The sequence below is a fragment of the Mesoplodon bidens genome (genome assembly GCF_964165515.1).
Source record: "Mesoplodon bidens genome assembly, chromosome: 4".
NCBI lineage: Eukaryota > Metazoa > Chordata > Mammalia > Artiodactyla > Ziphiidae > Mesoplodon > Mesoplodon bidens.
In genome coordinates, this window is record NC_138160.1 from 145064209 (window position 1) to 145080507 (window position 16299).

The 16299-nt window shown below is 56.6% G+C and overlaps 3 protein-coding genes across 4 annotated transcripts; 1 reads left to right on the forward strand and 2 right to left on the reverse strand.

Moving 5' to 3' along the window:
- Positions 1-3637: 3637 nt before the first annotated feature.
- On the forward strand, positions 3638-8055 carry EIF3G (eukaryotic translation initiation factor 3 subunit G; the record flags this gene model as incomplete). Of its 2 annotated transcripts, XM_081232233.1 has the most annotated exons (11): positions 3638-3732; positions 3872-3918; positions 4430-4513; positions 4625-4713; positions 4864-4923; positions 5915-6019; positions 6119-6308; positions 7035-7142; positions 7258-7394; positions 7481-7587; positions 7937-8055. In XM_081232233.1, exons 1-11 carry the CDS (start codon positions 3713-3715, stop codon positions 7950-7952), a joined length of 963 nt encoding a protein of 320 aa, XP_081088359.1. In that variant the 5' UTR covers positions 3638-3712. The 2 variants fall into 2 exon arrangements, with proteins under 2 accessions (XP_081088359.1, XP_081088360.1); XM_081232234.1 differs by lacking the exon at positions 7937-8055 and having other exon boundaries at positions 7481-7591.
- Positions 8056-8373: 318 nt separating this feature from the next.
- On the reverse strand, positions 8374-11159 carry P2RY11 (purinergic receptor P2Y11; the record flags this gene model as incomplete). The annotated part of the gene is made up of 2 exons (XM_081232213.1): positions 11120-11159; positions 8374-9479 (listed from the first exon to the last, which is right to left on the reverse strand). Exons 1-2 carry the CDS (start codon positions 11145-11147, stop codon positions 8374-8376), a joined length of 1134 nt encoding a protein of 377 aa, XP_081088339.1. The 5' UTR covers positions 11148-11159.
- Positions 11160-11524: 365 nt separating this feature from the next.
- On the reverse strand, positions 11525-15439 carry PPAN (peter pan homolog). The gene is made up of 12 exons (XM_081232202.1): positions 15363-15439; positions 15104-15274; positions 14513-14614; positions 14271-14321; positions 13992-14162; positions 13221-13297; positions 12881-12988; positions 12648-12771; positions 12472-12550; positions 12223-12352; positions 11987-12150; positions 11525-11896 (listed from the first exon to the last, which is right to left on the reverse strand). The coding sequence occupies exons 1-12, from the start codon at positions 15378-15380 to the stop codon at positions 11685-11687; spliced, it is 1407 nt and encodes a 468-aa protein (XP_081088328.1). The 5' UTR covers positions 15381-15439; the 3' UTR covers positions 11525-11684.
- Positions 15440-16299: the final 860 nt, after the last annotated feature.

Here is a 16299-nt window from a genome sequence, read left to right on the forward strand (position 1 = left end):
GAATACTGAGAAGTGGAATTCCATGTGTGACATCCAGTGAATCCCCGAAGCTGCTGCTGAATTTCCAAGGGATGGCACACCCTGCATGTCCACACTCTTCTCCTTATGCCTTTTGCAGGGGTTGCTTCTGCCCTTGTCTTGGCTGCTGTCCTGTGGAGATTCTGGATGTGGAAAGAATGTTTGTGCCATGAGAAGGACCAAAAGAAGGGCTCGGGGACATTTTTCCATTCAGCCTTGGACTCGGGCTTCTCCCCACTGCCCTATGCTTCCCTGGGCCCCCTTCTATTATTCCTTGGAAAATTCCTGATTTTTAGAAAAAAATAATACACACTTGATGTTTAAGAAAAAGTGTTCCAGGGACTTCCCTGGTGGTCCAGTGGTTAAGACTCCACGCTTCCACTGCAGCAGGCACGGGTTCGATCCTTGGTCGGGGAACTAAGATCCCGCATGCCGCACGGTGCAGCCAAAAAAAAAAAAAAGAAAAGAAAGAAAGAAAGAGAGAAAAGAAAAAGTATTCCATACAGAAAGAATACTGAAAAGGAAGTACATGCATACCTCAGAGATATTGCAGATTTGGTTGTGAACCACTGCAGTAAAGGAAATATCAAAATCAATCAATGGATCAATCAATAAAGAGAATATCATGAGTCACCGATTTTTCTTTGGTTTTCCAGTACAGTACTACTGTACTGTAGTCTATTAAGTGCACGATAGCATTATGTCTAAAAAAAAAAATACATCTTAGGGACTTCCCTGGTGGTCTAGTGGTTAGGAATCTGCCTTCTAATACAAGGGATGCAGGTTTGATCCCTGGTTGGGGAACTAATATCCCATATGCTATGGGACAATTAAGCCCTGGCACCACAACTACCGAGCCCATGTGCTCTAGAGCCCTTGCGCCACAACTAGAGAGAAGCCCGCGCACCGCAGCGAGGAAGATCCTGTGTGTCGCAACTAAGACCCGATGCAGCCAAATAAATAAATATTTTTAAAAACCCTTAATTTAAAAATATTGCTAAAAATGCTAGCCATTATCTGACAACACAGGGTTCCCACAAACCTTCAACTGGTAAAAAAAAAATCTGCAAAGCACAATGAAACGAAGTATGCCTGTAAAGATGAGGCCAAACTGAAACACCCAGAAGCATCAGTGTTTAGTGGTTAACGTCCTTCTGGGCAGCCAGAAATGGGCAGTTTTCCCTCAAGGGGTGGTGCTCATATGAGTGGGGCGACATTTAGCTAATCCCTTAATCATGATGGTTGTGCAGCTTTCAATTTTCCAATCCTTTAGGCCACACTGTGCTGGACACTTTCTTACAGATAATTTAGTGCACTTGGATGTGTATTTCCTTGGGCCAGTCCTGGAAGAAGAAGTGTAAGTTCCTGGATATGAAAAACATATTAAAATACATTTATAAGTTACATCTCGCATGCATTACATGAATGTGTGCTATATATTAATATACAAAGTATAATTTTATAGTTATGTATATGTTTGTATTTAAACCAAAAAAAATCACATGAGAAAAATTTTAAATACAACAGAAAAATCCAAAAATAAGCTTTTCCTTCCTAATGGCTTCCTCTCAAAGCATCCCTTAGGAACAGTTTGATATTTCTTTTCCCAAAATAGTTTGCATATATTTACATATCTATGCGCTATTAAAGATTTACAAAAATTGTTTCCTATAGCATATGCCATTTTATATCTTGCTTTCTCTCCTTATCATATATATATATATATATTTTTTTTTTTTGGCCACACCGTGCTGGCATGTGGGATCTTAATTCCCTGACCAGGGATTGAACCTGTGTGCCCCGCATTGGAAGCGTGGAGTCTTAACCGCTTGACCACCAGGGAAGTCCCTCAAATATATTTTTTAACATGACCACAAAGGGATCTACTTCCTTAAAGACTGCATAGCATTTAATAGATTACAGCATAGCATGTCTTAATCTATTTAAACAGCCCCATGAACGGACAGATAGGCATTGCTAGTTTTTGTTATCATAAACAATACTGCCCAGATAGCTTATTCTCACATCTTTGCATACATTTACAAGTTTTTCTCACAGGTTGAATTATTACCTAGTTCAAAGGAAATACATATGTGCATTTAAGTTTTAGCAGATGTTGTCAATATTCCATCCAAATAATTTGCATAATTTCACATACTAACAGAGTGTGGGAGTGTCTTTTTCTCTACATCTTTGCTACCACTGGGTAAGATAAATGTTTTACAGTTTCGCCCATCTGCTACATTGTTTGGATTTTGCATTCCTTGGAGTAACCTTGAGTGAGTTTGCACAAATGTTTACAGGCTCTCTGTACAAACTTTATAATAGTTTCTTCTGTGTGGACACTCTCTTTCTTTCTGTCTGTCTTTTTTTTTTTGGTGGCGCTGCATGGCTTGCGGGATCTTAATTCTCCAACTAGGGATCGAACCTGTGACCTCTGCAATGGAAGCTTGAAGTCCTAACCACTGCATGCCAGGGAATTCCCAACCATGCTCTTTATTTACTTACTTTCCCAGCCTCCTTCCTGGACTCCTGCTAATTTATTCCTTTCCACTCTATCCTCTACAGGCTTCCAGAATAACCTTTCTCACAAGAAAATCTGGTCACATTGGGTCACCACTCAAAACATGTCAGTGACCTCACCCACACCCCGCAGCCTGCAGGATAAAGAGCCTATGCTCATTAGTCTAGTTTAAAAGTCCTTTATAATATGGTTCCTACCCCATCCCAAATGCCCATTAATTGAGCACTAAGTTCAGACACCCTGTGGGTGCTGGGGACCCAGAGATGAATGAAGCAGGCAAATGTCTACTTTCTGCAGCAGTCTACAGCAGTTTTTACTATTTTGTTCATTATTGCCTCTCTATAGGAGAAAAATGGAATTATCTTTAATTTAAATCAGTTTTAATCTAATTACATTTAATTTCTCCCTAACAACAGAAATTAAATGTTTAGGAATAAGATTTTGTCAGGGAGGGTTGGCTTTGGAGGGCCACAAGCCATTGTCATGTCTAAGGTTTTTTTGTTTTCTTTTGTTTTCGCCACCTAAGAATTAGTTTTGGCCCCCTTGGGAGCCATATCACTCCCATTGAGAATGCGTGCTCTAGAGGGAGAGCTGGACAGTAAACAAGTAAATGGAAAAGATCATTTCAGGGAGCCAGGAAGGTTACTGTGAATTCCCTGGAGGTCCAGTGGTTAGGACTCTGCGCTTCCACTTCAGGGGACCCGGGTTTGATCCCTGGTTGGGGAGCTAAGATCCTGTAAGCCCCACGGCGCGGCTAAAAAAAAAAAAAGTTACCGAAGGAGGAAGAATGGTTGAGGGGGCCACTTGACATCTTGATCATTTGAATCAGGAAAGCTCTTTCCAGACAAGGAAGACCAGCCTTGGTTTCTTCAGCTGCAAAATGGAAGTAATAATTTCTCCCCACAGTTCCTGCAAACAGTGAAAGCTCAATAACTGAGCTTTGTTGTTATTATTAATTTTTAATTTTTTAAAAAACGTAAATGAGATGCGCTTCTATTTAGCTACCTAGCAGGGTACCAGCGCCCAGCCTCTCACACAGCCGGCGCCTCTACCTCTGTCGGTAGGGGGCGCTGTGGGGCACGGCGGTCGGGCTGCTCTAGGCAGTGGAATCGGAAGTCTCGTGCTCCTCTCACTTCCGGTCTTTGGCCCCTGCGTGGAGAAGGTGTTCCAATGCCGACCGGAGACTTTGAGTGAGTCTGGGGTCATGGAGGGAGGCTTGGGAGGCGGACTGGGCGTTCTAGGGGTTATTATGAAGGCTGGGTGTGCCGAGGCCGCGGGAGCCGGGCAACACCTCACCCAGCCCTCCTCCTGGCCAACTTGTCCCCGCAGTTCGAAGCCCAGTTGGGCCGACCAGGTGGAAGAGGAGGGAGAGGACGGTGAGTCTGCCCTGTCGCCCCCGATCACCACAGCCAGCCCTCCAGGCCGTCACTGATGCCTGTTCCAATCCCCCACCCTGGCACCGCCGTCTGACCCTGCATGTCCCCTCACGGCCAGCCCCTGCCCCGCGCCATCCTTATCCGGGCCAGCCGATCTCCAATTCCAGATGTTCACCAGCCAGTTCCTTTTCCTCCCATGCCACCGCCCAAATCCTTGGTACCAGCACAGCTGCTCCCCTTCTCCGGGGGAGGAAGTTGTAACAGCCTCCCTCCTGCCTTTGTACTAGCGCCCGGGTGCCAGGGATCCCCTATGCTTGCCATTGCTGGAAGTTACTACAGCCAGCTTCGTGTCCCCGGACGGCTATCCCAGGACACTTCCTGGCCAGTCGTCTGCCCTTGGTCCTGCCTTCCTCAACTCTTGGTGCGGACATCATACCAAAGGTCGCTCCATTTCAGTTTGGGAGCTCCTGCCCCTCTATCTAATCCCTGTTCCCTACCCTCCCTTTCACAGACAAATGTGTCACCAGCGATCTCCTCAAGGGGATCCCTCTGACCACCGGGGATACCAGCCCAGAGCCTGAACTATTGCCGGGAGGTGAGTGACAGACTCCTCTCCATCCCTGGGCTGCCTCTTCTCCCCAGCCGCCTTCCTGCCTGGTCCCCATTCCCTGGGGCTCAGTTCCCCTTGTGTCTTCCCCTCTCCCAGCTCCACTGCCGCCTCCCAAGGAGGTCATCAATGGAAACATCAAGACACTGACCGAGTACAAGATAGATGAGGATGGCAAGAAGTTCAAGGTGAGGCTGGGGAAGAGGTGGGTGCCCTTTGCTTGGGGGCACTTGGACAGGGAGAGAATGACGTGTGTCGGGTGCGTTGATGAGGAAGATCCCCTGGCCCCAGGAACCTTGAGGAGCAGGAAGCCCAGACGTCTCCCCTTCTGTCTACAGATTGTTCGCACCTTCAGAATTGAGACCCGGAAGGCCTCAAAGGCTGTGGCAAGGAGGAAGGTAAGGACCTCCCTGGCGGTCCAGTGGTTAGGGCTCTGTGCGTCCACTGCAGGAGGCACGGCTTCGATCCCCGGTCCGGGAACTAAGATCCCACATGCCGCGTAGTGCGGCCAAAAATAGAAAAGAATAAAAAAGAAAAAAAAAAGGGAGGAAGGTAAGACCCTTCTCCCCCTCTCCTGGGGGCACCTCCAGAGCTGACTCAGAGAAAAATAGGAATCCTTTTCCCCGGTACCTTTATTTTCAGAAGTGGGGTTTAACTGTTTGTACTTGTTTTACTGGAGCAGAACTGAGGCCGGTTTGCAGTCTATGGGGGCCCTGAGAAGTCCAGCGGGTGCAGCAGTGGGTGGGCTTGATTCTTACTCCTCTTGGGTTGTCTACCAGGAGGAAAAGAGCCAAGCCTTCCCCTCAGGTGGCCGTCACAGCAGCAGCAGCGATAGCAATAAATACATTTGGCACAGTTACCTGCATACTGCTTTCTCTGTGTCAGACCCAGGTGCTTTGCAGGAAGTATTTTCCCATTCAGTCCCCGTAGCGTTCCGGGGAGGTGTGGGAAGCATTGTGGTCCCTTTTTTATAGGGGAGGAAGTTGAGGTTCAGGTTGTTTAATTAGCTCAAGGCCCCTGGAAGTCTGGGTGACCTTGCACACCCCTGAGCATCACTCCATGGTGGGAGCTGGTCCGCCACCTGCACGGCCCCCACCAGGAGCTGTTGGCTGTGGAGCTGTTTCCTCCCTGAGCCTCAGTTCTCTCATCTGGAACATGGGGCTGAGAGCTGCCCTTGGCTCCTGGAGCTGGCGTGAAACTAGGGCCTGGTGGGCACTCAGGGAACAGGAACTGTCATCACCACTGCTTTGAGGAGTGTGGTGAGGGTGGGTGGTGAGTGGGGTTCAAGGCCCAGACACCCTGGAGGTGGCGCTTGTAAGTCTAGGGTGCCAGTGAGGGGCTCACATTTGTCCTTGCCCTAACCTGTTCCCTATCCCGCCCTGAGCTCAGAACTGGAAGAAGTTTGGGAACTCAGAGTTTGACCCACCAGGGCCCAATGTGGCCACTACCACCGTCAGCGATGATGTATCCATGACATTCATCACCAGCAAAGAGGTAAGTCGGCCAAGAGGCCGGGGGCCAGTGGCCAGGGTGGTGGTGGTGGTGTCGGGGTTGTGCCAGCCCAGTCTGAGCCGCTCTGACCTGCCCCACCAGGATCTGAACTGCCAGGAAGAGGAGGACCCGATGAACAAACTCAAGGGCCAGAAGATCGTGTCCTGCCGAATCTGCAAGGGCGACCACTGGACCACCCGCTGCCCCTACAAGGACACGCTGGGGCCCATGCAGAAGGAGCTGGCCGAGCAGCTGGGCCTGTCCACTGGCGAGAAGGAGAAGCTGCCCGGAGGTGCCAGGGCCCGGGGATGCGGCTGGCAGGCTGTGGGGTGGAGGACGGGGATTGTGTGCGCCTCTGGGAGAGTCGTGGGTCGTCACCTGGTGTCTGAACGGGACCGCCACTGCTGGGGCTGTCGTCTCCCACACAACAGCGTCCGCACTGCAAGGCTGTGACCACAGGCCATGTTCGTTTGTGTGAGAGAGACTGGCAGGTGGGTGCTCTGACTGCTGGTGATGTCACCTGACTCTCCTCACTGGGGGCTGTGAGAGCCGCTTGTGGGCACGGCCGCGTGTGTGACTACTTAACACCGTGAGTGGTGGGGAGACGGTTCCCCGGATGTGTCTGTGAGTTTCCTGACTTGAGTGCGCTGTGTTTGCACGCCCACACCGAGGAGCAGACTCACCCAGGTGAGCAGCCACTTGTCACCTGCCCGGGGGCAGGTACCTGGCGGCTGTCCCTAACCCTGTGTACCTGTCTTCCCATGTGTTGTGAGGCTGGACGTTGCTGTCAACCCCTGTGGTTCTCTCGCTCTTCCTGTGCCACCGGCAGGGTGTTGAGGTGGTGTCAGCTTCCTGCATGTGACCTTTAAGTCGTTGTAACCACGAGGCCTTGAAGGAATCAACCGATCACCTGTGGTTTGACAGATGGTGCTTGGGCGGGGCCGTGGCTGGAGCCGCCAGCATCCTGGGGCAGGTCTGTGCCGGGGAGGCCTGACTAGGCCTTGCTTTTGGTCTCCAGAGCTGGAGCCTGTGCAGGCCACTCAGAACAAGACGGGAAAGTATGTGCCTCCAAGCCTGCGGGATGGAGCCAGCCGCCGCGGGGAATCCATGCAGCCCAACCGCAGAGGTGAGGTGGCGAGGGCACCCTGGCACTGGGCCGGCGGGCGGGCACCTCCCTGCACCCTGTGATTATCCCGCGGGTGGGGCCGGCCCCTTACAGATGCCTCTCCTTGCCCGCCCAGCCGACGACAACGCCACCATCCGCGTCACCAACCTGTCTGAGGACACTCGTGAGACCGACCTGCAGGAGCTCTTCCGGCCCTTTGGCTCCATCTCCCGCATCTACCTGGCAAAGGACAAGACCACCGGCCAGTCCAAGGTGAGCTGGCGGCCGGGGGGCGGGGAGGGGTCCTCCATCGGTCCCAGTTGTGCCTTGAGCGTCCCTGACCCCACCCCCTCCCCCAGGGCTTTGCCTTCATCAGCTTCCACCGCCGCGAGGACGCCGCTCGTGCCATTGCCGGGGTGTCTGGCTTCGGCTACGACCACCTCATCCTCAACGTCGAGTGGGCCAAGTGAGACCCCTGCCTTCCCCCGCCCCCCATGGCGTCGCGGCCCACAGATGCTCGGGCTGACTGCAGGCCCCAGGCCAGGTTAACAGCCACAAAGGCTGTCCTGGGGCGCAGGTCATTTACTGTCCTCCTCACGGAGGGGCGCACAGCCCACGCGCGGCAGGGCCAGCTGCTTCCCGCCGGTCTGGCTCGTCGTGTGCTCTGCGCCGCCACCCGGTCTCGTCCTGCCCCGTCCCCCTCATCCCCGTTGAGTTCCCTGTGGTGTGGGTGTAGGGGGTGCTCTTGGGATTCCCTTAGGGGTCTGAATCCCCCATACTTCCCATCCTCAGCCACCTCGTGTTTCCCTCTCTAGGCCGTCAACCAACTAAGCCGGCTGCTGCTGCTGCTTGGCCCCCAGCCCCGGGATCCTTCAGTGACAGAGGGCAGCCTCCTGAAGCAGGGGGCTCCGAGGGCAATAAAAGGTCTCCATCACCCTGTGCTGTTCCATTTATTCACAGATGCCACTCACACTGTGGTGGGCGGGGACAGCCCCCCCACCCCCCCAACCCCCACCCCCGCCGTTTGTGGGTTTGCTCCCTGGCCCTGCCCGGGGTTACTGCTGCGGGTGGCAATTCCTGCTGCTCTGGCTTGGGCGCTCCCTGGTCCCACTACAGGCCTTTCTTTGGGGAGGAAGTTTTGGCTCAGGGCCTCTTGGGGGATCAGAGCCAGGGGCCTGCTGTGCTCTCAGCCTCCATTCTGCTGCTGGGTCTCGGTGTCTCGTGATGAGGAGGGGGCTGAAGATGGGCCAGGTCACGGGCTGAACTCAGGGGACTGGGGCCCCGAGGTTTTGGGAGTGGCTGTGACATTGAGGGGCAGGGCTTGGCCGGAGCACTCCGTGTTCTCTGGGGCCTGCCCCTGCCTGCAGCCAGGGCAGCGTCGGCGGCAGCAGTCCAGGCTGGGCACCACAGCCATGTAGAGCAGCGGGTGTATGCAGATGGCCAGGGGAACGAGGGCCCGTGTTACCTGGTGGGCCACGTACGTCCTCCAGCCCAGCGCTGCCTTAGCCTGGGCCACAGTTGCAAAGCCTGGGCAGAGGGCTCTCCAGCGCTGCCGGGCATACACGTTGAGCACCCCTGTGACATAGTAGGGCACATAGGAACTAGCGTAGAGGGCAATGCCACTGGCCACCAGCACCATCACGCGCAGCTTGTTGGCCGCTGTCATGCCGTGGCTCTGCTGCACGGCCTGCCCGAGGCCGCCGTAGGCCACCAGGCTGAGCAGCAGTGGCAGGCCGCAGCCCAGTGCCACAAGCGCCAGGCTGTAGACCCTGTAGGCCTCAAGCTGGCTGTCGTCCGCTGTCCCCAAGCACTTGATGCAGGCATCAGGCCTGTCCACAGTGCACTTGCCTTCCTGCTGTGGCCCACTCAGGTGGGAGAAGCTGAGCATGGGTGCGGCCAGCAGGGCTGCCAGTGCCCAGCCAGCAGCGCTGATGGCCCAGGCGTGCTTGGGCCGCAGTTGGCTGTGGGTGAAGAAGGGGTGGGCAATGCCCAGGTAGCGGTTGAGGCTGATGCAGGTGATGAAGATGACGCTGCCCAGCAGGTTGCAGGTGAAGAGGAAGCGCTCCAGGCGGCAGGCAGCCTCCCCGTAGCTCCAGTGTTTGGGTGGGTAGAAGTAGGCGGCCAGCGGGGGCAGCGTCAGGGCGTAGAGCAGGTCGCTGACTGCCAGCTGGGCTGAGAAGATCACGGCTGGGTGCCAAGGGCGATGCTCCTGGGTGCAGAAGCGGTACAGGGCCAGGCTGTTGCCAGCCAAGGCCACCAGAAACACAGCCACCAGCACGGGCCACAGAAAGTCTGCCTGGAAGCTGCTGAGGATGTGGTCAGCAGCCGCTGAGAAGTTGGCTGGGCAGTGTGTGGGACCTGGGGCAGAGAGCGTTGCTGCATCAGCTCTGTCCCTGACCATGGCTCCCGCCGCCTTCAGAGTCGGAAACACTGTGGCACCCATACCGACTGTGCGCCAGGAGCCCTTTGCGAGGCATACTTCCGCCGAGTATTTTTCCACACCCAGGAGCAGGGGCCAACCACAGCTCCTTCGTACAGAGGGCATCTGTACGAAGAGGCCCAGAGGCCCAGAGCGGTTAGAGGCACAGAGTCCTTCATTCAGGCTCTCTCTGTGTCCCGCACCATCAAGAACCAGCTGGAGCAAGAACCAGGGACGCGGGCTTCCCTGGTGGCGCAGTGGTTAAGAATCCACCTGCCAATGCAGGGGACACAGGTTCGAGCCCTGGTCCGGGGAGATCCCACACGCTGCTGAGCAGCTAAGCCTGTGCACCACAACTACTGAGCCTGTGCTCTAGAGCCCGCGAGCCACAGCTACTGAAGCCTGCGCGGCTAGAGCCCGTGCTCTGCAACAACAGAAGCCACCGCAACGAGAAGCCCGCGCACCGCAACGAAGAGTGGCCCCCACTCGCCGCAACTAGAGAAAGCCCACACACAGCAATGAAGACCCAATGCAGCCAAAAAAATAAATAAAAAATAATAAAAGTAAAGAAAAGGGATGCATGTAACCTGGCAGTGACCACCCAGAGCCATCGGGACCTGAGGTGGAGGAGAGGGAGCCCAGGGGAGTGTCCCACCAACTACACAACTCCAAGTCCGATCTGTCACCCCCTTAGTGTCACCCAAGTCCAGCCCCCACCATCTACCTGTTGGCTGCACTTGGGTCTCCCTGCTCTGGCCCTCACCCATCTGTTCTCTCACAGCCTCCAAAGGGCACCTAAGACAGGTCACGTCCCTATCCTCCCAGCCCTCCCCGGCTTCCTCCTCACATGGAGGAAAAGCCAGCGCTCACCTTTTCGCACAAGGCCCTGCAGGAGCTATCCCTCCCACCCCACTGGCTCTCTCATTTACCACTCCCAACTCCCTGTGACCATAGTGTCCTGGCTGTTCCTTAAGGCACAGCCTGCCTCAGGGCCTTTGCACTGGCTGAGTCACGGGCAACAGGCATCCTTAAGGCTGTCCCACTCACTTCCTCCTGGTCTGGTCCTGAGAGAGGACCTGAGACCACCCTAATGTGACTGCACCCTTGGTCCCCTACCCTGCTTATTTTTTTGCCACAGCTTGTCACTCCATCTGATCACTGTAAGAAAAATCCCCAGAATGTTCCCTCCTGAGGGTGGGGCAGTGCCCTGCTACTGGCTTTCCAGTGCCCAGAACAGCACCTGGGACTGAGCAGTGCGGGCGAAAGCTGAGCTCTGCAGTTGACCCTTCACACGCCCCACTCAGCCTCAACTTTCCAACCTGAGAATTGGCCTGTTCCCGGTTGGTCCAGCAGGCTGGCCGGGAGCTCTGTGCGAGGTGCACGTACCCCTTCCCTGACCCAGTCAGCTACCCCACTCTCACTTCTGCCTTCCTATCCCATCCCTCTGCCTTGGGAGGAAGTCGGTCCAGACGTGTTTCTTAACCCTTCTCCCCTCCGCCTTCCAGGAGCCGGCCGCCTCCACCCCCAAGGCCCTGGACGTGTGCCTGGCACAACTGACCCAGCAGTGCTGGCTCCTCACCTGAGGTGGTGGTGGCCACGGCCCGCATGGCCTGCCTCTGGGCCTGCAGCCCGTGTGCTGTGCTGCACACGGTCCTCTGCTGAGACACCAGCAGCGCTGTCAGTCCCTCCCCTTGCCAGCAGCACCTCCTTCAGCCTGCAGAGCGGGTCTGGGCACACGCCTCACTTCCACCCCCGATTTCCTTCCTCATGACACCCAATCCTCCAGAGCTGGCCCATCTGCTTGCGGAGGCCCTTTGTAGGCTGGGGGAGGGGCCCAGGACCCCAAGGCACCAAAGCAGGGTCAAATCTGCCTGTCACCCTTGCCTGTGAAACAAGGCCCTGCACTTCCACTGCCCAGCGTCGGGGAAATGGGCCCAGGCTTCGGGCAGAAACCAGGCCCCCCATTTCAAGCGCAGACTAAGACTCATGAGAAATCAGTTTATTAGAGGAGGAGGTTAGGAAAACAGTTCTCCTTTATGAAAGGAAACCGAGGGCTGCACCTGGAGGCCCAGGAGGTGGGGAGCCCAGGGCAGCATTTCTCAGGCCCCAATCTGGGGCATTCCACCTGCCACCCAGGCTTGGCCTCAGGCTACTCTCTTAGGTGGCCACGGTCGGCCTCGCCTGTGGTCCCGGGCAGCCCCTCTGGGTCCCACCTTGGCCTGGGCCCCCAGGTGTCTGCCCTTGGCCTTTGGAGGCCTCTGGTCACTGCCTCGGTCAGGCTTCCGTTCCTTTACCCGTCGCTTCTTGCCTGGGGGCCCGGCAGGCCGCCTCCGCTTGGCTGCCTTTGGGAACATGTCTGTGGGAAGAGACTGTGTCAGGGCCACCAGGGCACAGGGACAGACAAGCCCATGGTGCCCAGCTACACTGACCCCTGCCTGCCACTCACCCTCATCAGGCTCCTCGCCCACAGCCTGGCGGAAATACTCGGCCTCATCCTCCTCTTCCTCCTGGCTGACCCCCTGTGCCTCTGCAGGGGCCCCGGGGTCCTCTGCATCGCTGTCCCCATCAGCCTCCGCCTGTGCCCGCTTCATGCCCGCCAGGCTCTTCTTCCTGGAGGAGGAGCACTGGTCAGCGTGGCAGCCCGGGCCCAGGCCCCGCCCCAGCCGCCCGGCGACCACACACCTGTGGGCCTCTCGCTGCTCTTGCTTGCGTTCAACGTTCTGGGCCTGCTGGTCCTGCCTCTGGGCCTTGAGCCGCAGCTTCTCCTCCTTGGCTGCCAGGATGGCCTGCAGTTCCTCCTCTGTTTTGTGCACTAAATGGAAAGAGACGGCCACTGAGGCCTTCACCAAGATCCAGGTGAGCCCCCCAGCACCCTGAGACCCACCTTCGATCAGGTCTCAGACCCCACTGCCCCTCCAGCCCCGTCCTCACCAAAACTGTGGAACAGCACGTTCCCTTCTCCCACACCCTCCTGGATCTTGATGAGCTGCAGTGTCATCCGAGGCCCGATCTGGAGGAACGGGGGAGGGGTTTGGGGGACGGTGTGTCAGTCCCTCCTTGAGACTGGGGGAAGCCACCAGGCCTGCCCAGGGCGGGCGGGGCCTCACCTCGGTGAGCCGCACGGCACTCTGCTGGGCCCGCATGTTGCCGCGCCCCGCCACAGCCTGGGGCAGCTCCGTGATGTTGTGCTCGCCGTCCGGCTCCGCTTCGCTCTCGGACAGCCCTGCGCCCCTGTGCAGGGCACACGACGGGGCTCAGCAGGGGATCCCAGGCTCCTGGGACAGCTCTGGCGCCCGCTGGTGTGCAGTGGCCCCCCGCCCCCACCCTGAGCCCTCCTTACGTGGCCAGCAGCTCACTGACGTCCTGCAAGCGACTCATGTTGGGGAACTTCTCCTGAAGAAGTTTCTTCATCCCACGACTTGCACCCACAGGGACAACTCTGATGCTACTGCAGGGGTCAGAGTGAGGGAGAACAGAGGTCAGGAGCCATGGGGTCACGGGTCAGCTCCACCCCCCCCAACCCTTTCCACGGTCCATCAGAGCGTGTACTTTGAGACTCTACGCAATCACAGAGGCTCAGCAGCAGTGCTGTCATCAACCGCAGAGTGGGGCCAGACCCGCCACCCCACCCCACCCCACCCCACCCCACCCCACCCCACCCCACTCCACCCCAGACTCACTAATGGCGGAAATCCAGCTCCTGGGAGTCAGGGTTGTAGTTGATGAGAAGGCAGCGCTTGATGGTGTTCAGGTTCACCTGGAAAGGAAAGAAGAGAAGGCACGGCACCACATGAGCTGCACCCAGGCCCCACTGTGTGCTGGAGCCCATGCCAAGCCCTGGCTATGGCTGCACTCCTGAAACCTCACAGTAGAAGGGCACAGAGTGCTGACAGCACTGCAGGGATGGATGGGGCTGCAACTGGTGTCCATGGGCTACCTGGATGTTGGCTAGAAATCCTGGTTCCGAGGCCCACCGAGGCAGTCGACACCGGACTTCCTGGTGACTGGCATCTAACAAGGCTAACTTGAGATCCACTGGTGCCACGGATTAGAAGCAGGGGCTCTGCAGCCAGACAGATTTTAAAAATCTGGTCCTGCCTTCTTGTTCCTCGTCTCTGACCTGAGACTAGTGACTTCACCTCTGTCAGCCTCAGTTTCCCCCTCTGTAAAATGGAGCCACAACACACGCTACTCTACTTAGACCAGCACTCAACGCGCATTTAGGAAATAAAGCACTATGGGCACTGTTTTCCACCTGCCAGATGGGATGGCAGCTCATGGGGGAAGTCTCTTGCCCAGTGTCACAGAACGTTATGAGTGGGATTCGACCTCAGAACCCGGAGCTCTCAGCCTCAGTGCTAGGAGGTGACGACTGAGCAATCAACCCAAGGGCCTGTGCGTGGTAACTGTTGCCTGCCCCACCACCTGCCACCACGCCTGGCCCAGCCCACCTTGTGCACGTTGATGGAGGGGAACAGGTTCTGGAACATGGTGGCCATGAGCTTCACGTGCATGCCGTGGGGGCCAAAGCTGTTGAGCACCAGGAGAGGAGGGTGGGCAAACTGCTGCTCGTGCATGCGGTGACGTCGCAGAGAAGAAACCACATCACGCACCAAGGTGTACTGCAAGACAGGGTGACCGAGTGGGTGACCGCCAAGCACACGTGGCTGGGGCAATCCCCAAACCCAGCTCCTACCCCTCGGAGGCCTCATACCACCTCTAGTCCTTACCTGGTTGATCCGGAAGGTTAAGGTAGGGCCTCCCGGGAGACGTATTAGCTTCTACAGAAAAAAAGGATCATTGAAGGTCAAGGTGTCCAACTAGGGAGCAGGGGGAATGGGAACCTCTGCCCATCTCTTCAGAGCGTTTACTTTGAAGCCAGAATCACGGCAGCTCAGAGGCACAAGGGGTCATCATGAGAGCTGGGGGAGGAGGGGGGGTGGGGGAGTGAGGGGTGAGAGCATCCACTCACAAAGTAGACACTGGTCTCCGTTTTGCTCAAGATCAGGAAGTGTGTGACCCCAAGGGGCCCAGCCACTGCCACACAATCTTTCAGAGAGTTTTTCTTTCGAATCTGGAAACGACAAAAAGAAAAAAGGATGATCACTGATATCCCCTTATTGAACAAAGCCTATACGCTTAAGCTGTTATGCCCTTTCTTGCATTTAATCCTCGGAAGAAGGAGGGAGGAGAGAAGAATGGAATGCTCTTGGCCTCTAGAGCCAGTCAGACTTGAATCTGAGCACCGCCTCTGTCCCTAGACAGCCAACTGAGGCCCAGACAGGTTAAGTAACTTGATCGAGGCCTTTGAGAGAAGGCAGCTTTGCTGATTCCAGAGTCCCCTCTTAACCACCAACCCTAGGCACCCAGCCAAGCTGGGTGCGGTTTATCTGCTCGCCCTCGCTGCTGCCACTCAAAGCCCTGAGAGGCAGCCACGATGGTCCCCACAAGGGTTCCTTTTCTCCAGCCAGGGAGACTGAGGCCTTGAGCGGTTTCGAGGATGGAGCCACCCCCGCAGAAGACGGGGCCCACGGCAGGTGGAGGTGGGCTGGGCGATGCAGACCTGCAGGCGGGTGGCGGTGAGCGGCTCCATGACCCGCCGCAAGTCCAGGCTGAGCTGTCGGACGCTGCGACCCGCGCGGCCCCGAGCGAACACGAAAGAGTGCGGCTGTGCGGCATAGGCCTCGAGGTTGCGGAGGTGCGCCTGGGCGCGCGCCCGCTTCTGGTGCCGGGACTGCGGGAGCGAGAGGCGAGAGGTGAGCACTGCGGCCACCGCCAGGACCCCGCCCCCGCTGCCCGCCTTCCCGGCCACCGCGCCTCACCCGCCCCGACTGTCCCATGCCCCCGTCTCTTCCTCGAGGCCTCCTCTGTCGGCTGCTTCCGGCGCCGCACAGCTCACTTCCGGCGCCGGCGAGGCGACTACGTGAGGCGCCGCTGCGTGGAGACGTCACCACATGGGCATGCGCACCAGGTCGCGGGAAACCTCGGAGGGGTTGCTATGGAGACACCTGGTGCCTGTTTCTGTGGAAACCAGGGAGGGGACACGGTTCGAAATGAGCCATGGGTTCGAATCCCGCCTCGGCCATTTCCACCAGCTGTGCGATTTTGAGGCACACGTTCTCCACTCCAAGGCTCCTAAAGTATCCCAAAGTGAGGATGATCATCATTTCCTCTCTGACTCGCGAATTAAGAGAGATGATATATGCACAGTACTTGGCACACTGGCGCCAGGCACTTGGGGGCCCGAAAAGGGGATAGCACCTTGGCAGTTACTCATTTGGGCCCCAGGTCTTGAGGACCAGCTGTCCCCCGCGGGGGCCCTGTCTGCGGACGGGCTGAGGGATGGAAATTCCACATCAGCTTCTGGAAATTCAGAGCAAGGCGGGAGTTTCGTGAATAATTCACCCCCTCCCAGTTTCCGCTCAAAGCCCCAGCCTTGGCCTCAGGCCTCTGGCTTCTTCCCCAGAACCTTCGGATGGGGGGAAGAGATCCCCCAACATCTCTCTCCCTGTTCCATCTGTTTCCTTCCCCCATCTGTCTCCCCTCCCCATTTGCCTCCCCTCCCCCGTTTGTCTCCCCACCCTTTGCCTCCCCTCTCCTGTCTCCCCACTCCAATTCTTTCTCCTCTGCCCCCTTCTGTCTCCCCGTCCCCATCCCTGTCTTCTCCCTGCCTCTGTCTCCCTCTCCCCAGCTTTGAACTTGCCAAAAATTGTCTCCTTCATCATCTGTAAGTTTCCATCTTTCTCCTCTCTCTGTCTG